General features: G+C 42.4%; 1 protein-coding gene across 2 annotated transcripts in view; it reads left to right on the forward strand.

Annotated features, from left to right (window-relative positions):
- Window positions 1–17955, forward strand: part of LOC139477017 (chitin synthase chs-1-like) — a 33865-nt gene extending 15910 nt beyond the window's left edge. For both annotated transcript variants that reach the window (XM_071259576.1, XM_071259577.1), the window contains exons 4-15: window positions 558–1564; window positions 1746–1851; window positions 7563–7699; window positions 10584–10663; window positions 11581–11689; window positions 12321–12474; window positions 12691–12904; window positions 13154–13354; window positions 14086–14483; window positions 14661–15039; window positions 15277–15534; window positions 15753–17955. In XM_071259576.1, the coding sequence (XP_071115677.1) occupies window positions 558–1564; window positions 1746–1851; window positions 7563–7699; window positions 10584–10663; window positions 11581–11689; window positions 12321–12474; window positions 12691–12904; window positions 13154–13354; window positions 14086–14483; window positions 14661–15039; window positions 15277–15534; window positions 15753–17050 (4341 nt within the window). In that variant the 3' untranslated portion in view covers window positions 17051–17955. The remainder of the gene's footprint in view (window positions 1–557; window positions 1565–1745; window positions 1852–7562; window positions 7700–10583; window positions 10664–11580; window positions 11690–12320; window positions 12475–12690; window positions 12905–13153; window positions 13355–14085; window positions 14484–14660; window positions 15040–15276; window positions 15535–15752) is intronic.
- Window positions 17956–18265: the final 310 nt, after the last annotated feature.

The raw sequence follows: 18265 nt of genomic DNA on the forward strand, positions 1-18265 counted from the left end.
TATTTCTGAAATTCTGTTTATCGGGGCCTTTATCCCAGCTCACTCACTCTTATGGAGACCGCCTCCGTGGTCTAGTGGTAGAGCATCCGCCTGGAGAGCGGAAGGTCCGGGGTTCGATCCCCGGCCGCGTCATACCAAAAGACGTTAAAAGATTGTTCTCCATTTTTCCCTGTCTGGCGCTCGGCATTAAGGGGTTAAAGCAAGGACTGGTCGGCTTGGAGTCAGTATACTGTGTCTGAGTGGGGTATTCATGTTAAACTGTGGCATGGTATCTCAGTGGCTCAGCACTATAAATCGGCATCAGTCTTGTCTAGTACAAGCAGCCACACACACACACGTGCATGCACGTCGCTATATAAGTGCAATTATCTTGGACGCGACGTTAAAGCCAATTTCACCTTACCTCACTCTCATGAAATATTTAGTCTGTCTGCATTATCCGAAACACTGCAGAACCGATCAATTAAGTATGTATAGATGATATTGGCAAATGAATGTTGGTACCATTACATAGGAAAGTACATTCGATCTCAATTTCTTTTCGTTTTTTGCAACAGGTCATGCTGTTTGAGACCTGTCACACTCTTGGTCTGTGCATATTCGTGTTCTTGGTTGCTCCCACCTTCGATCCTGTCATGGTCTTGCTGTTGTGTCAAGGAGTGGGCCTCGTGCCCGCATTCAACAAAATATTTTGGACTCGAAAAGAATATGCTAACAAAGAAAATAGCCACGAAGCATTTGCGTCTCCATTTTGGAGGTCAGTATCTGTAATAACTTTTATACTTCAAGGAGTTTTCATAGGTGTGTCAACTTGGAAGGGATATGACAAAACAGCTAGACCTTCGGCGACGGTAATTTTGCTACCGTTGTCTCTTGTTCTTATTTCAATGCGATGGTGGGACAACTTCATACAGAGAAAGAAGTCACTCTCCCGCAAATCTGAAACACAGAAAATAGTCCATCGATTCGCCAAACCACAATCATTTACGGATTTACTTAAACGCATCGACACAAACAGAGTTAAAATAGATCTGTTGGTTTCAGTGTGGAAAATAGTTTTAACGTGTATAATTCTAGTTATAGTGTTCGGTTCAAGTGGAGGAGAATGTTGGGACACGTTAATGTTTGAGAGCAAAAGCGGAGTGGGATGTGGCGTGATCCCTGGCTTAAAAAATCTGACGCTTGTCAACCAGTTCAGCACTGACTGTGGATACTACACCCCTTACATTGTAGCTGCTTCGTCCGTAATACTGAGTGGAATTGGATACAAAATGGCCAAGTCAGCATGCAAGATCCGATCTCAGGTGTGGTGTTTCTCCCTTCCACTGGCCCTTTGTACGCCGCTATCCTGTGTGGTGCTGCTGGCTACGATATCTTCACCCTCCATTGAAAACATAGGCTGCGACCTTGCTTGGATATCTTCACACAGCCTGTTATTCGAAATCCTTAAGCAATACACTGAAATGTATTATTTTCCAATCATTTGTGGCGGTTTCCTGTCCATTTTGCTGGTGTGTGCTCATATATGGGTTCCCAAGGCAGGCAGAGTTGCGGCAACTGACAAGTATGTATCATTTGTCTGTCTTTTATCCTCTATACATACAATTTGCTTTCATATTAATTTTTTTCATATCATGTGCTGATAATTAAAATATTTACAAAAAAGGTTTTCTTAGAAAATGGAGAGTCAGTGATTGTGTAATTGATATAGAAATAGTAAATGTGTGGCTCGTCCATTTTTGTAGATTGTTCAACCGCCCTCTTTATTGTGGTGCCTTCTTCGATACCTCGCTGATGATGAACAGGCGGTCTGATGACAACATCAACATCCAAAAGAACGATTCAAGGACCGTATGTTTTACCTCATAAAATGTGCACATCTTAATTCATTACATACGTACTGGCACTTACTGGCACGTAGTGGCACGTACTTGCACGCCCTGGCACGTACTGACACTTACTGGCACGTACTGGCACGCCCTGGCACGTACTGGCACGTACTGGCACGCCCTGGCACGTACTGGCACGCTCTGGCACGTACTGGCACGTACTGGCACGCTCTGGCACGCTTTACGCCAAACGCAATGTGTTTCGGCGCATAATCAAGACTGGTTATTCTCTTGCATTGGCAATTTATGTTTACGTAAAGATGCTTCTTAATCTTTGTAATTCAGATACTTAGAAGACATGCTTTATGTAAATATATCTGTACATCTGAGTACTTTACATACATACCAATGCATGTTTGTTCTGAAAATCTTGTCTTATCATGCTATGTTTGTTTCTTTGCGAGCCTGATCACCCTATCTCATTAGTCGCTTCTTACAACAGACATGCTTTGAAGATCCCTGTGTACCTGGCTAAACCTTTCCTTGGACAATTCTTCTCCGGTGATGGTTTTTGTCTTGGACAGTTCTTCCCCGGTGATGGTTTGGTCTTGGACAGCTCTTTTCTTGTGATGGTTTTGTCTTGGACAGTTCATCCCCGGCAATGGTTTTGTCTTGGATAACTCCTCCCCGATGATGGTTTTGTCTTGGACAGCTCTTCCCCGGTGATGGTTTTGTCTTGAATAACTCTTCTCCGGTGATGGTTTTGTCTTGGACAGCTCTTCCCCTGTGATGTTTTTTGTCTTTGATAACTCTTCCCTGGTGATGGTTTTGTCTTGGACAGCTCTTCCCCGGCTATGGTTTTGTCTTGGAGAGCTCTTCCCCGGTGATGGTTTTGTCTTGGACAGCTCTTCTCTTGTGATGGTTTTGTCTTGGACAGTTCATCCCCGGCGATGGTTTTGTCTTGGATAACTTTTCCCCGATGATGGTTTTGTCTTGGACAGTTCTTCTCCGGTGATGGTTTTGTCTTGGATAACTCTTCCCCAATGATGGTTTTGTCTTGGACAGCTCTTCCCCGGTGATGGTTTTGTCTTGAATAACTCTTCTCCGGTGATGGTTTTGTCTTGGAGAGCTCTTCCCCGGTGATGGTTTTGTCTTAGACAATTCTTCCCCCGGTGATGGTTTTGTCTTGGACAGTTCTTCCCCGGTGATGGTTTTGTCTTGGATAACTCTTCCCCGATGATGGTTTTCTCTTGGATAACTCTTCTCCGGTGATGGTTTTGTCTTGGACAGCTCTTCCCCTGTGATGTTTTTTGTCTTTGATAACTCTTCCCTGGTGATGGTTTTGTCTTGGACAGCTCTTCCCCGGCTATGGTTTTGTCTTGGAGAGCTCTTCCCCGGTGATGGTTTTGTCTTGGAGAGCTCTTCCCCGGTGATGGTTTTGTCTTGGAGAGCTCTTCCCCGGTGATGGTTTTGTCTTTGACAATTCTTCCCCGATGATGGTTTTGTCTTGGACAGCTCTTCCCCGGTGATTGTTTTTGTCTTGGACAATTCTTCCCCGGTGATTGTTTTGTCTTGGACAATTCTTCCACCGGTGATTGTTTTGTCTTGGAGAGCTCTTCCCCGGTGATTGTTTTGTCTTGGACAATTCTTCCCCCGATGATGGTTTTATCTTGGACAGTTCTTCCCTGGTGATGGTTTTGTCTTGGATAACTCTTCCCCGATGATGGTTTTGTCTTGGATAACTCTTCTCCGGTGATGGTTTTGTCTTGGACAGCTCTTCCCCTGTGATGTTTTTTGTCTTTGATAACTCTTCCCTGGTGATGGTTTTGTCTTGGACAGCTCTTCCCCGGCTATGGTTTTGTCTTGGAGAGCTCTTCCCCGGTGATGGTTTTGTCTTGGAGAGCTCTTCCCTGGTGATGGTTTTGTCTTGGAGAGCTCTTCCCCGGTGATGGTTTTGTCTTGGACAGCTCTTCCCCCGCTGATTGTTGTGTCTTGGACAATTCTTCCCCCGGTGATGGTTTTGTTTTGGACAATTCTTCCCCCTGTGATGGTTTTGTCTTGGACAGTTCTTCCCTGGTGATGTTTTTGTCTTGGATAACTCTTCCCCGATGATAATTTGTCTTGGATAACTCTTCCCCGCTGATGGTTTTGTCTTGGACAGCTCTTCCCCGGTGATGTTTTTTGTCTTTGATAACTCTTCCTCGGTGATGGTTTTGTCTTGGACAGCTCTTCCTTGGTGATGGTTTTGTCTTGGAGAGCTCTTCCCCGGTGATGGTTTTGTCTTGGAGAGCTTTTCACCCGGTGATGGTTTTGTCTTGGACAATTCTTCCCCCGGTGATGGTTTTGTCTTGGAGAGCTCTTCCCTGGTGATGGTTTTGTCTTGGAGAGCTCTTCCCCGGTGATGGTTTTGTCTTGGACAGCTCTTCCCATGCTGATTGTTGTGTCTTGGACAATTCTTCCCCCGGTGATGGTTTTGTTTTGAACAATTCTTCCCCCGGTGATGGTTTTGTCTTGGACAGTTCTTCCCTGGTGATGTTTTTGTCTTGGATAACTCTTCCCCGATGATAATTTGTCTTGGATAACTCTTCCCAGCTGATGGTTTTGTCTTGGACAGCTCTTCCCCGGTGATGTTTTTTGTCTTTGATAACTCTTCCTCGGTGATGGTTTTGTCTTGGACAGCTCTTCCTTGGTGATGGTTTTGTCTTGGAGAGCTCTTCCCCGGTGATGGTTTTGTCTTGGAGAGCTCTTCACCCGGTGATGGTTTTGTCTTGGACAATTCTTCCCCCGGTGATGGTTTTGTCTTGGACAGTTCTTCCCTGGTGATGGTTTTGTCTTGGATAACTCTTCTCCGGTGATGGTTTTGTCTTGGACAGCTCTTCCCCGGCTATGGTTTTGTCTTGGACAGCTCTTCCCCGGTGATGGTTTTGTCTTGGAGAGCTCTTCCCTGGTGATGGTTTTGTCTTGGAGAGCTCCTCCCCGGTGATGGTTTTGTCTTGGACAATTCTTCCTCCGGTGATGGTTTTGTCTTGGACAGTTCTTCCCTGGTGATGGTTTTGTCTTGGATAACTCTTCCCCGATGATGGTTTTCTCTTGGATAACTCTTCTCCGGTGATGGTTTTGTCTTGGACAGCTCTTCTCTTGTGATGGTTTTGTCTTGGACAGTTCATCCCCGGCGATGGTTTTGTCTTGGATAACTCTTCCCCGATGATGGTTTTGTCTAGGACAGTTCTTCTCCGGTGATGGTTTTGTCTTGGATAACTCTTCCCCAATGATGGTTTTGTCTTGGACAGCTCTTCCCCGGTGATGGTTTTGTCTTGAATAACTCTTCTCCGGTGATGGTTTTGTCTTGTAGAGCTCTTCCCCGGTGATGGTTTTGTCTTAGACAATTCTTCCCCCGGTGATGGTTTTGTCTTGGACAGTTCTTCCCTGGTGATGGTTTTATCTTTGATAACTCTTTCCCGATGATGGTTTTCTCTTGGATAACTCTTCTCCGGTGATGATTTGTCTTGGACAGCTCTTCCCCTGTGATGTTTTTTGTCTTTGATAACTCTTCCCTGGTGATGGTTTTGTCTTGGACAGCTCTTTCCCGGCTATGGTTTTGTCTTGGAGAGCTCTTCCCCGGTGATGGTTTTGTCTTGGAGAGCTCCTCCCCGGTGATGGTTTTGTCTTGGAGAGCTCTTCCCTGGTGATGGTTTTGTCTTGAACAATTCTTCCCCGATGATGGTTTTGTCTTGGACAGCTCTTCCCCGGTGATTGTTTTTGTCTTGGACAATTCTTCCCCGGTGATTGTTTTGTCTTGGACAATTCTTCCACCGGTGATTGTTTTGTCTTGGACAGCTCTTCCCCGGTGATTGTTTTGTCTTGGACAATTCTTCCCCCGGTGATGGTTTTATCTTGGACAGTTCTTCCCTGGTGATGGTTTTGTCTTGGATAACTCTTCTCCGGTGATGGTTTTGTCTTGGACAGCTCTTCCCCTGTGATCTTTTTTGTCTTTGATAACTCTTCCTCGGTGATGGTTTTGTCTTGGACAGCTCTTCCCCGGTGATGGTTTTGTCTTGGAGAGCTCTTCCCCGGTGATGGTTTTGTCTTGGAGAGCTCTTCCCCCGATGATGGTTTTGTCTTGGACAATTCTTCCCCCGGTGATGGTTTTGTCTTGGACAGTTCTTCCCTGGTAATGGTTTTGTCGTGGATAACTCTTCTCCGGTCATGGTTTTGTCTTGGACAGCTCTTCCCCTGTGATGTTTTTTGTCTTTGATAACTCTTCCCTGGTGATGGTTTTGTCTTGGACAGCTCTTCCCCGGCTATGGTTTTGTCTTGGACAGCTCTTCCCCTGTGATGGTTTTGTCTTGGAGAGCTCTTCCCTGGTGATGGTTTTGTCTTGGAGAGCTCTTCCCCGGTGATGGTTTTGTCTTGGACAATTCTTCCTCCGGTGATGGTTTTGTCTTGGACAGTTCTTCCCTGGTGATGGTTTTGTCTTGGATAACTCTTCCCCGATGATGGTTTTTTCTTGGATAACTCTTCTCCGGTGATGGTTTTGTCTTGGACAGCTCTTCCCCTGTGATGTTTTTTGTCTTTGATAACTCTTCCCTGGTGATGGTTTTGTCTTGGACAGCTCTTCCCCGGCTATGATTTTGTCTTGGAGAGCTCTTCCCCGGTGATGGTTTTGTCTTGGAGAGCTCTTCCCCGGTGATGGTTTTGTCTTGGACAGCTCTTCCTCGGTGATTGTTGTGTCTTGGACAATTCTTCCCCCGGCTGATGGTTTTGTCTTGGACAGCTCTTCCCCGGTGATGTTTTTTCTCTTTGATAACTCTTCCTCGGTGATGGTTTTGTCTTGGAGAGCTCTTCCCCGGTGATGGTTTTGTCTTGGAGAGCTCTTCCCGGGTGATGGTTTTGTCTTGTACAGTTCTTCCCCGGCGATGGTTTTGTCTTGGACAGTTCTTCCCGGGGATGGTTTAGTCTTGGACAGATCTTACCCAGTGATTGTTTTGTCTTGGACAGTTCTTCCCCGGTGATGGTTTTGACTTGGACAGCTCTTCCCCGGTGATTGTTTTGTCTTGGATAATTCTTCACCCGGTGATGGTTTTGTCTTGGACAGTTCTTCCCTGGTGATGGTTTTGTCTTGGATAACTCCTCCCCGATGATGGTTTTGTCTTGGATAACTCCTCCCCGCTGATGGTTTTGTCTTGGACAGCTCTTCCCCTGTGATGTTTTTTGTCTTTGATAACTCTTCCTCGGTGAAAGAGAAAGTTTCCCAAAATGAGATATCAAATGTTTTATCTGAAGAAATCCTGAAGGGGACAGACTTGGCCTCGAAAAATCTTTCCACGTGTCACAACATGTTTTTATTCCTGGAGAAGATCTAACCACAGCGAGGCTTGACTGTACATCATAGCCATAATACAGTTGTTTAAAACTTCAAAGAACATTATCATAGTGCTTTGATTGACCATTAGGACAACATCAGTTAGACAAAGCGACTGCTTCATTTTCAAAATAAAAATAACACGGTCAGCAACAGTCCAGAGGCGGATTTCGTCACCAGCTGAAAACCTCTTTTCTTTTTACTATAGGTGGAAAAGAAAAGTCCCAGTAGGAAAACGTTAAGCAAGATATACACAGGCGCATTCTTTATCAAGTGAACCTTCTTTTCCATAATTTTTTCTATGTAACAATAGATTCGAGGTGAAAAACATTCTTTCTTTGTCCTCTGCATTTGATGTTTTCCTCTCCCAGGAAAAGATATACCTGAGCAATTCACCGGAGCAGAATCTGTACCGGGAAAGCAGCAGAATCCCGTTTGTGTATATCTGTGTTACCATGTGGCATGAAACCAAGGTTGAGATGCTGCAACTCCTCAAGTCGATATTCAAGTAAGAATGCGTGTTTCTACGGACGTTTCTGCAATGTATTATTCAGTTGGATTAAATTGAATCACTTTGCAGACCATTGTGAGGTCATTGGTTACCATGATGTCACAATCAAATGACCCCCCTGCTACTAAAGCTAGCTGCGTAGGAGATAAACATACTGTGTTTTCAATGTGGAGCTAGGTTAACTTAGAATAAACCGCGACCAAATTGAATTTGGAACCGAACGCGCAGTGTGAGTTTTCAAATGTTAAATTTCCCTCCCCATAACAACGTTCGTCCCCCCATTAATTAGTATTATTTCCGAAATTGATTGTGATTTAAGAACTTTGGTCCAAGAATCACTCTTCAATATGTTTTGCGTAAATGTAATGTTTGATCTCAGCGCACAGAACAGTTATGCACAGCGAATGCTGCGCTATACAAATGCATATATACTGAACAACAAAAGTTTCTGTGACATTGAATAAGATTTAATACAAAGTTATGTTTTTAACCAAATCTGAAACAATTTCGGTTTGCAGCAGACTCCTGTAAGTGTTCAAATGGTTTAATTTGCCATACTGACTTCAGAAAATGCGTGATTTCATAAAAAAAAACATGAACATGCCAAAATGTCAATTTACAAATCAATAGCGTTTGTGTCCACCTCTGGTTTCGATGCAAGCAACACATCTTCGTCTCATGGAATGGACCAGGCATCGCACAAAGTCCTGTGGGATATCTGCCCATATCTGCTGGAGCATGTTTCGAAGTTCCTGGAGTGTCTGTGGAACACGTTGTTGACGTTGAAGGCGCCGATCCATCTCATCTCACACGTGCTCGATTGGTGAGAGATCAGGGGAGCGAGCCAGCCAGGGGATGACATTCACGTTGTTTTGTTGAAGAGAGTCCTGTTCAAGTCGAGCTATATGAGGCCGGGCGTTGTCATGTTGAAAGGTAATGCCTGGGGCATTGATGATGTGGATGATCTCGTCGCGATAGCGCTGTCCATTGAGATTTCCCTCTACCACTATCAAACGGGTCCTCTGTCTTGCTGTAATCCCACCCCATACCATAACGCTGCCGCCTCCAAACCGATCATCTTCTATGACACAATGATGGACGTAACGTTCACCTCGACATCGGTACCATAGAATCCTTCCATCGCTGTGGCTGAGGTGGAAACGAGACTCGTCAGTGAATCGAACTTGTCCCCACTGCATGGCCGTCCAGCGTAGACACTGTCTGCACCACTGTAGACGTGCTTGACGGTGGTTTCCTGTCAAAATGGGACGTCTGTCGGGTCTTCTGGCGACAATCCTTGCACATCTGAGGCGACGACGTACGGTTTGTGAAGATATTCGTCGAATGCCAGGGATGCTTCTTGTAGTCACTGTTGCTGGCTGGAATCGTAGGTTCGAATGCAGTTGTCTTGTCGATTATTAATTACGCGTGGCCTGCCACTCCGAGGATGGTCTCTGACTGCATTCGTCTGTTGCCAACGTTGCCATAAACACCAAATGGTGTTTCTGTGGACGTTAAATTGTCTTGCAACATCACGTTGACTGGATCCTGCTTCAAGCATACCAATGACTCGCAGACGACGATCATTTTCGGACAGGCTTGGCATTTCCTAATGTTGAATAATTGCGTAATTTTGTTGGTTTTTCTGAGTGGTTGATGTCAGCACGATGCTAAACAATGCATATGGACTCCCGTTAACTCACATGTTTTCATTCCCATTCTTTGGTAGTGAAATGCATGGGGTTTGCATAAAAGTCAATGCATGCTTGGAATGCATGCTTTTCTGTAGCAGTTGCGTTTTTGTGACTTGATTCCATACATGTACTACAATATTGAAAAACAACAACTTTAGTTGTTTGAAATATACACTAAAATATTGGTGTCACAGGAACTTTTGTTGTTGAGTACATTATTATCATTATTATTATTATCTCAAAATAAAAGAAACTTCAAAGTATCAATATAAACTAACAAAGCAAAGGTGGATGTGGTTGAACGAAAATGGAACCATGTTGATTTGGCTTTTCCTGGATTGACACAAGTGTTGAACAATGCTACACTTATGAAATAAACATACTGTGTTTTTACTGTAGAGCTAGGTTACCTGTAGATTTAACCGCGCTAAATGTAACATTTGAAAAATGACGCTGACTATGATAGGACTACATACCATGACTATATAAAACGTGAACTCTTTGGGGTTAGCAAATATATTAAGTGCAGTGGCATGGATTGAGTCCAGTGTTTTGAGTGGGTTGTCGATCTGAATTACGGAATCACCGACAACAGCCTGTAAACAAAATATGGCTTTGTATAAGCTCAAGCAGTTTGTTTACACCGTAATGCGTCACTCGAACATATGACAGGCATTGGAAGTATGTAAGCACGGCAACTTGGTAAGCGAGCATGAGGTGGGCACCCCTTTAGAAAACTAAGCAAGCTTTGCAAAGCTTTCGTTCGAAACCATTATGACGTCATATCGCTCATTGTGACGCAAAGATATGACGTCACAGTCGTATATTTTACAACATCTGATTGACCAATCAGAATCGAATAATTCTAAAATTCATGGTAGAATAGTATCTAAGCCCCGTGTCTTTTGACATCAAATGTATCAAATCTCGGAGTTTTAAACTTTTACTGACTGGACTGTTGATACATATGATATCAAAAGACACTTGGGTGAGGTTCCCTGTGTAAGGCTTTCCAGGTGGGCGAGATGTCGGTCAAATAATCACGTTTTCTCGAGAATCAATTCGTATCTATAAAACACCATGTCCAATGTTTATTAGACAAGTATATTTATATCTGGTAAGCGCGATAAAGAGTAAACAGATTTGTGTGGTAATTCTGGAGAAATAATCCAAACTTCTCATTTCAGAATGGATCTCGACAACGCATCACGTGTGCATGTTCAGCAACTATTTGGTGAACCGGATACCGATTTTTACAATATGGAAGGTAGCCAGAATATAACGAATTACGTATAGCGACTGTTTATGATACTATTCAATATAAGAACCTGCTTGCTGCGTACAAGTCAAACATACTGGTCCGTGGTCTAATGGTAGAGCGTCCGCCTGGAGGGCGAAAGGTCGGGGGTTCGATCCCGGCTGCGTCATACCAAAATTCGTAAAAAGATGGTACTTGTTGTTACCCTGTCTGACGTCTCGGCATGAAGGGGCTAAACAAAGACTGGTCGGATCGGAGTCAGTATACTGTGTCTGAGTGGGGAATTCATGTTAAACTGTGGCATGGTATCTCAGTTGGCTAGTACTATCAAATCCGCATTAGTCCGGACTTGTACAAGCTGCCACACACACACACGTTGTTATAGAAATGCAATAATCTTGTGCGCAACGTTAAACCCCATTTCACACCCCTATTTCGCGTCTGGGTAACATATATTTATACAAATGTACCTTCTGGAAGAACATGAACATGAACCAGTATTTAGATATGTGACCATATTTGGCTTAAGTAACTCATGTTATGCAGGAACGGGGAATTTATTACCAGCCTAAAATGTTTGACTAACATTTGACGAATCAGGACAAATTCCAATTTCAATAAAAGCGACAACAAACATTGTTTATAATCATTGTACGATTCATAAGCATGTGTTAATGAATCACTATCAAATAGGGATGATACTAGGAGATCGCCAAAAGGTGGGTGTGGAATTCGCTGGTGGAATTCGTTATAAACACACGCAAGGCAAGGCAATTGTTCGCATGAAGAAACACGGGAACATATGGTGAAGTCAAAATAGGGCACTGCATAGGACATCATTTGTGTCAAATTTGGCAATGTTCTCCACATGATGTGTTTACTGTTCAGCATTCAATACTATTTGATACGGTACTTTTCTTTTTTAGCTCATATCATTTTTGACAATGCATTCGGCAACCAAAGTGATGGCGAAGACAAATATTTGGTGAACAAGTGGGTGAAAGATTTTGTCAACTGCATCAATCAGGCAGTGAGGTAAGAGTGTACAGTCAGCTTTTTTTTTGTGAAGTAGGACTGTGCCGTGGACTGAAGGCCTTTTTAGTTCGTGGCATGTCACACACAAGAAACCAATCAAATAGATGTATGCATGTGTCAGGTATATAGGTCTAATCTGACTAATAGGCAGATGCATGAGTCAGGTATATAGTTCTAATCAGACTAATAGATGGATGCATGTGTCAGAATTATAGTTCTAATCAGCCTACAGTAAACTACGGTTATAACGAACACGCTTATAACGAACTGACGGATATAACGAACTACTCTTTTGGTCCCGACTATTTGCTGTAGTTATGCTGTATATATGCTTATAACGAACTACAGTTAAAACGAACTAAAATTAGTAGTCCCTTTGAGTTCGTTATAACCGTACTTTACTGTAATAGACGGATGCACGTGTCAGGATTATAGTCCTAATCTGACTAGTATGATTAAGGGCCAAGGACATCTGGGTATGACTACAGACAATGACCCGTCACAGAGATTTAGTTAGATGCTTAAGTAGTAAAAGTATAATTATTATAGTATTATGTTCAAAATTCACAGTTGAGAAATCCTGTTCACTGATGCGAATGAACAGTCATTGTCATATGTAGACTTTTTCCAGTCAAGTGTACCCATCTATGGAATGCCTGAATTCCCCTGTGAAAATCCCAACCCCGTATGGAGGACGCCTGGTGTATACATTGCCAGGTGGAAACGAACTTATTGTCCACCTCAAGCACAAAGACAAGATTAGGATCAAGAAAAGATGGAGTCAGGTGATTAAATCTTATAAATACCAAAATAACACTCAAGCACTCAAAGATTTAAAAAAATAAAAAATAAAAAAATAATAATAACACTCAAGCAATTGAATTCTGTAACAAACTGATGATGTGAAGTAAATCATGTGGATAAATATGACTGTATATCTGTACAGTGTATAAATTGGATGTCGTTATTTCCCAGTGATAATGTCTGGATATTGCATACAGGTGATGTACATGTACTACCTGTTGTCACACAAGATGGTGTGTAAGCCAGGCATGTCAGGGAAAGTCTTGTCCAGAATGGCCCGCAACACCTTCATCCTGACCCTGGACGGCGACGTGGACTTCCAGCCATCAGCAGTGCAGATGTTACTGGACAGGATGAAGAAGGATTCTCGCGTAGGAGCTGCCTGCGGTCGCATTCATCCTATTGGGTCAGGTCTGTCATGTTGGTGCATTACCTTTTCATCACAGTATAGTTTATTTTACATTCGAGTGAGACAATGGGAAAAGATTGACACCTCAAATCAAAGTCCTGTGAATCAAACAAGTGACAATTGCATTTACCATGAAGGAAACATTGGACCTTTTTAACGCACTGACTACAAAGCTGCTGAATCACAAACGCTTGTGTGTAGCCCACTACCGTGTTCCGAACAGGTTTGCTCACAGATCAGCATATTTACAGGTCCGATGATATGGTACCAGAAGTTCGAGTATGCCATGAGTCACTGGTTGCAGAAGGCTGCGGAGCATGTGATTGGTTGTGTTCTCTGCAGTCCTGGATGCTTCAGCATGTTCCGGGCATCTGCTCTCATGGAGGACAATGTCCTTCGCAAATATGCAGAAGTGTCCGCGGAACCAAGGCATCATGTGCAGTATGACCAAGGTATAAGTGTTACTAAATAGCCAGTATTGTTGTTAGGGTTAGGTTAGGGTTAGGTATACGTCTTACTAAATAGCTAGTTTTGTTGTTAGGCAACGTCTTACTAAATAGCTAGTTTTGTTGTTAGGTATACGTCTTACTAAATAGTAAGTAATGTTTTTAGGGTTAGGGTAAGGGTTAGGTATTCGTCTTACTAAATAGCCAGTAATGTTGTTAAGGTTAGGGTTTGGTATACGTCTTACTAAATAGCCAGTATTGTTGTTAGGGTTAGGGATAGGTTAAGGTATACGTCTAATTAAATAGCCAGTATTGTTGTTAGGGTTAGGGTTAGGGTTAGGTATACGTCTTACTATAAGCTAGTTTTGTTGTTAGGGTTAGGTATACGTCTTACTAAATAGCCAGTATGGTTGTTAGGGTTAGGGTTAGGGTTAGGGTCAGGTATACGTCCTTACTATAAGCTAGTATTGTTGTCGGAGAAAAAGTCCTGCTCAGGAAAAACTTGAAAAGTATTTTGATCATAGTATGGACAAATCAGATGAATAATAAGAGGTCTTTCAAAACAGATTAGTCTTTTTTTCTAACCGTTGCCTTTCAATCTGACAATTACGTATACAGAGTTCAAGAGTATGTGGCGTATATAACATTAGACCTAGAGAATCACTGTTCATGATATAACACGTTTAGGGCTTTTCTATCTTTTTCATAACCTTAACTGTACCTCGTATGGTTTAAAGGTGAGGACCGCTGGCTGTGCACACTGATTCTACAACAAGGTTCCAGAATAGAATACGTTGCAGCTGCTGATGCAAAAACCTACGCGCCAGAAGGTTTCAGGGAATTCTACAGTCAGCGACGTCGATGGACTCCTTCAACAATGGCTAATGTACTCGATGTTCTACAGTCAGCAGGTGAAGCAAGAAGGAAGAATAACGATATATCCTTTCTCTATATAATGTACCAAGGACTACTCTTCGTTTCATCTGTGTTGACCCCTGGAACAATATTTCTCATAATATTCAGTGCCATTAACACAGCCTATCCCGAACTGCCGCTGTATGCAGCCATGATACTCAACCTCGTCCCTGTGGTCATCTTCATCGTCCTACTGTTTACAGCAAAGGACGACATTCAGGTAATTTGGTAAAAAAAATGTCTTTAGTGTGAAAGAAATTGTAACTAACTTATACTTTTATTGATGCATTTGTATGATTTGAGGACAACATTTGTAGGATTTGAGGACAACATTTGTAGTATTTGAGGGCACAATTCGTAGGATTCAATAATTGTCATTGTACCGTTCATATTTCAGATTGCATACGCTGGCATCCTTTCTATTGTGTACGCACTGGTGATGACAATCGTCCTGGTTGGACTCTTTAAGCAGATAGTTGAGAGTAACTTCTGCTCAATGACTGCAGGATTTTTCTTGTTTGTGGTTGGAGTCTTCCTACTGGCAGCATTGCTCCATCCACAGGAGTTTATCAATGTTGTCTACGGTTTCTTCTACTTCCTGGCTATTCCGTGTATGTCCATGCTACTCATGTTCTACTCCTTTGGAAACCTCAATGTGGTGTCCTGGGGTACAAGGGAGACAGCAGGCAAGAGTGTTTCGGAGAATGTTGCCGATGTGCCACAACACAAGATGAAGAATAAATCAGTCCTGCATGGCATACTCAATAAAATGAAAGGTGACACACATTTGATATCAGTCATTTAATTGACACAATTTTCCATACATATAACCGCAGAAGCTTATACTTTTGTTATTTAGGGAGGCACTTGCACAGAACCGAGTAGAAAATACTCAAATCTTTCTTATTAAGATAGTTGGAGGCATAGGATTTTCTGATTCAAAGTCATGCACTGTGTCTGTGTTTCCTAAATCCGAAAGTGGTTTCTAATTAATCATTCTTTCACTTTGGCAGGTTCTGCAGATGATTCCGACTCGGACTATGTGTTCTCCTTTGGAAACCTGTTGCGGTGCATTTGTTGCCCACGGCCAGTGTTGAGAGACCAGACCGCAAAGATCGAGTTACTTATTGGGAAAATGGAGGACATGGAATATGCATTGAAGCACAAAGATGATGGTGATGATGCTTCTTATGATGGCAGGCCAACTGCGTCAAATGAGGAAGGCACGCCATTTTCACATGTGTCCATGATGTTCGATGGAGGAATGCGCAGTAAGTGTTTTATCTTACATACAAGCTCTGTATCACTTTCCACAATATTGTCTACAGATGGACATAAGACTGTTGACAGTATTTTCCTTTCAAATGTATTATACATTAACTTCGTAATGAAGATTTTCCAAATGTTATCTGTTGCCTTTACTAAATGTTAACTTGTATAAAATGAAATCACAAATGGTTTAATAATGACAGTGTTTTCCACGTTCAAGGCAATCCCATGTTTGAAGCTAATGCTGAACTGATGCCAGCGGAAGATGATGAATTTGGTGACCCACGATGGATCAGTGACACTGCACTTGGTGAAACGTATAATGAAGAATTATCAGAAGAAGAGACTAATTTCTGGAATGAATTGATCACACAACACCTCAAACCTCTACATTTGTCGGACAAACAAAAAGATGAAGTTGCCCAGGGACTAACGCATTTGCGTAACACAGTGTGCACATTCTTCTTCCTTTCCAATGTTTTGTTTGTCACGCTGATGTTTATCTTGGAGAGTGTGTCAGAGTATACTCCGAGCCTTGTCTTTAAACTACCATGTGACACCGGGGATCATGGAGCAACACGGGAGCCTGTTGCCATTGCCTTTACTCTCATCTTTGGCATTTTGCTGTTTATTCAGTTCATCTGTATGTTATTCCATCGCTGGTCTACTCTTCTCGCTATAGCCTCAATAACAGAATTTCACTTCAAGTCTGAGAAAACTATGGCACATGAGAGAGAAACGATCATGTCCACTGTTGAAGAGCTGTATATGAGAAACAGACAAACGGAAGATGATAACAGGAGCGTACTGTCAGAATATTCCGATGTCACTACTCGTGGGGAAACAATTAGCAGGCGCCACAGAGATAATTTGATGGCACGCTTCCTACGGGATGCTTCACAGAAGAGGCAAGAACAACCGAATAATCTGAATACAATATTCACCGCACATATGAAGAAGATATCAGAAAATGAGGAAGTAATTAAAGACGGTGTTGATGAAACAAAGGGAGCTGTATCGGAAAGTGTCAAACGAATATTCCCATCAGTGTCCAATCAGTCATTGTTTACCATAGCAAAATTGGTAAAGAATGACAAACAGAAAGAAAGAATAAAGACGATGGCAACGAAGAACTGGGAAAATGCTTTTAAACGAATAAAAACTCCAAAACTTTTGGATATTGTGAATCAAGCCAAGCGACAAGACGAAACAGAACCCAAGGTGAGGTTTGCTCAAGACCAATCCACGGGAAATGATAGGGCCTCAATTGTTGAAGAAATAGCAAGGCCACCGAAAGTAAGTCCCTGTCCAAGAGAGGATGACACAGCTCCTCGAGCCTCGGGGTGGCAGACTCTGAAGACAAGTCGTCTACTGAGGAAACCTGCGAAACCTGAGGAAATGCAAGTCTTGGACAAAGAGCCAGGCACTGGAGAATCCTTTCTCACTGACTCCAGCACTGACCTGATTGGTTATAGGGGCTCTCACATTGCTGATGCGAATGAGAAAACGGATCTATAACCTTCAGTCAGTACTTCAGATATTGTTGCATTCCCCATTTTGACAGTACCTTTATGCGGACGTCTAATACTTCATTTCGCTTGGCATAAAGAGGACAAGTTAATATTATGCATTAGTTCCACTTTTCGTTTTCACTCTTATGACAAAATAATGTTATTTCATGGGCAGTTCCCTTTACGATTTATGTCTAATGTGAAATGCTCAGCATGTCCCACACAACCAAGATCCGGGTTTGATTCCCGACATGGGTACAATCTGTAAAGCCCATTTCTGGTGTCCCCCGCCGTGATATTGCTGGAATATTGCTAAAAGCGGCCTAAAATCATACTCGCTCACTCGCCATTCAACCATGAATTTCTATTATATATAAGTGTAATTCTATTGATCGATCTCCTGTTTCAAATTCCTCTGATAAAAGCAGCCAATTCCTGCTGAGAAGGAGGAACTTCTCAGGAAGCCCTCACTGTATCTTTGTGTTTTAGCAGAACCATTTCATTCTGTCAAAGGATGTCATACCTTTTATCTTCTTTGAGTGGCATTTAGAAGTTGGTGTGATGAAGTAAGACCTTTTATCATTTAGAAATTTAAGTTTAATTCGTTTTGTATAGAATATTGTTGTTTATGTTCAATAATAACGGCGTTAAACCCAACTCACTCACTCACTCAATAATAGTCTACTATGTCTTTGCCTACCTTTCAACTATCCATTAGTCAGACTTAGTATTTTCTAATCGGCGCCTGTTTAACTGGCTTATATTATAATTACATCTGAATGTCAACTTTGTGAAACAATCAAACTTCAGGTGGAAAGATCGATTTGGAAACAACGAGCACCACTGTGTATGTGTGATTTAGCACAGATACTCTGCTTATAGTCAATTTGTATAAAAGTGTATTAAATACTCCTGAGATCCGTGAGTCCTTCATTTCCTCAAATAGTTAACGCAGGCACGCACGCAAATTGCACAAAACACTACACTGACATTATGAACTGGTGTCTGTTATAATAACCCAACTTTTGTTCATACATTACGGCAGTGTATGGAAAAGGTAAACATGACATGTTCCACACTGAGAACACAGAATGTAGCATTTTAAGCACATGTGTCATTCCAGGAACTCAACTCAACATGGTTCCAAAACAGGCAAAGCAAAAAAGCACACTGACGCACCTTGAAGCACATCCGCATTTGCTTTGTTAATTTATATTGTGTA

This window comes from Haliotis cracherodii, unplaced genomic scaffold (assembly GCF_022045235.1).
Source record: "Haliotis cracherodii isolate W230 unplaced genomic scaffold, xgHalCrac1.p SCAF_30, whole genome shotgun sequence".
Taxonomy (NCBI): Eukaryota; Metazoa; Mollusca; class Gastropoda; order Lepetellida; family Haliotidae; genus Haliotis; species Haliotis cracherodii.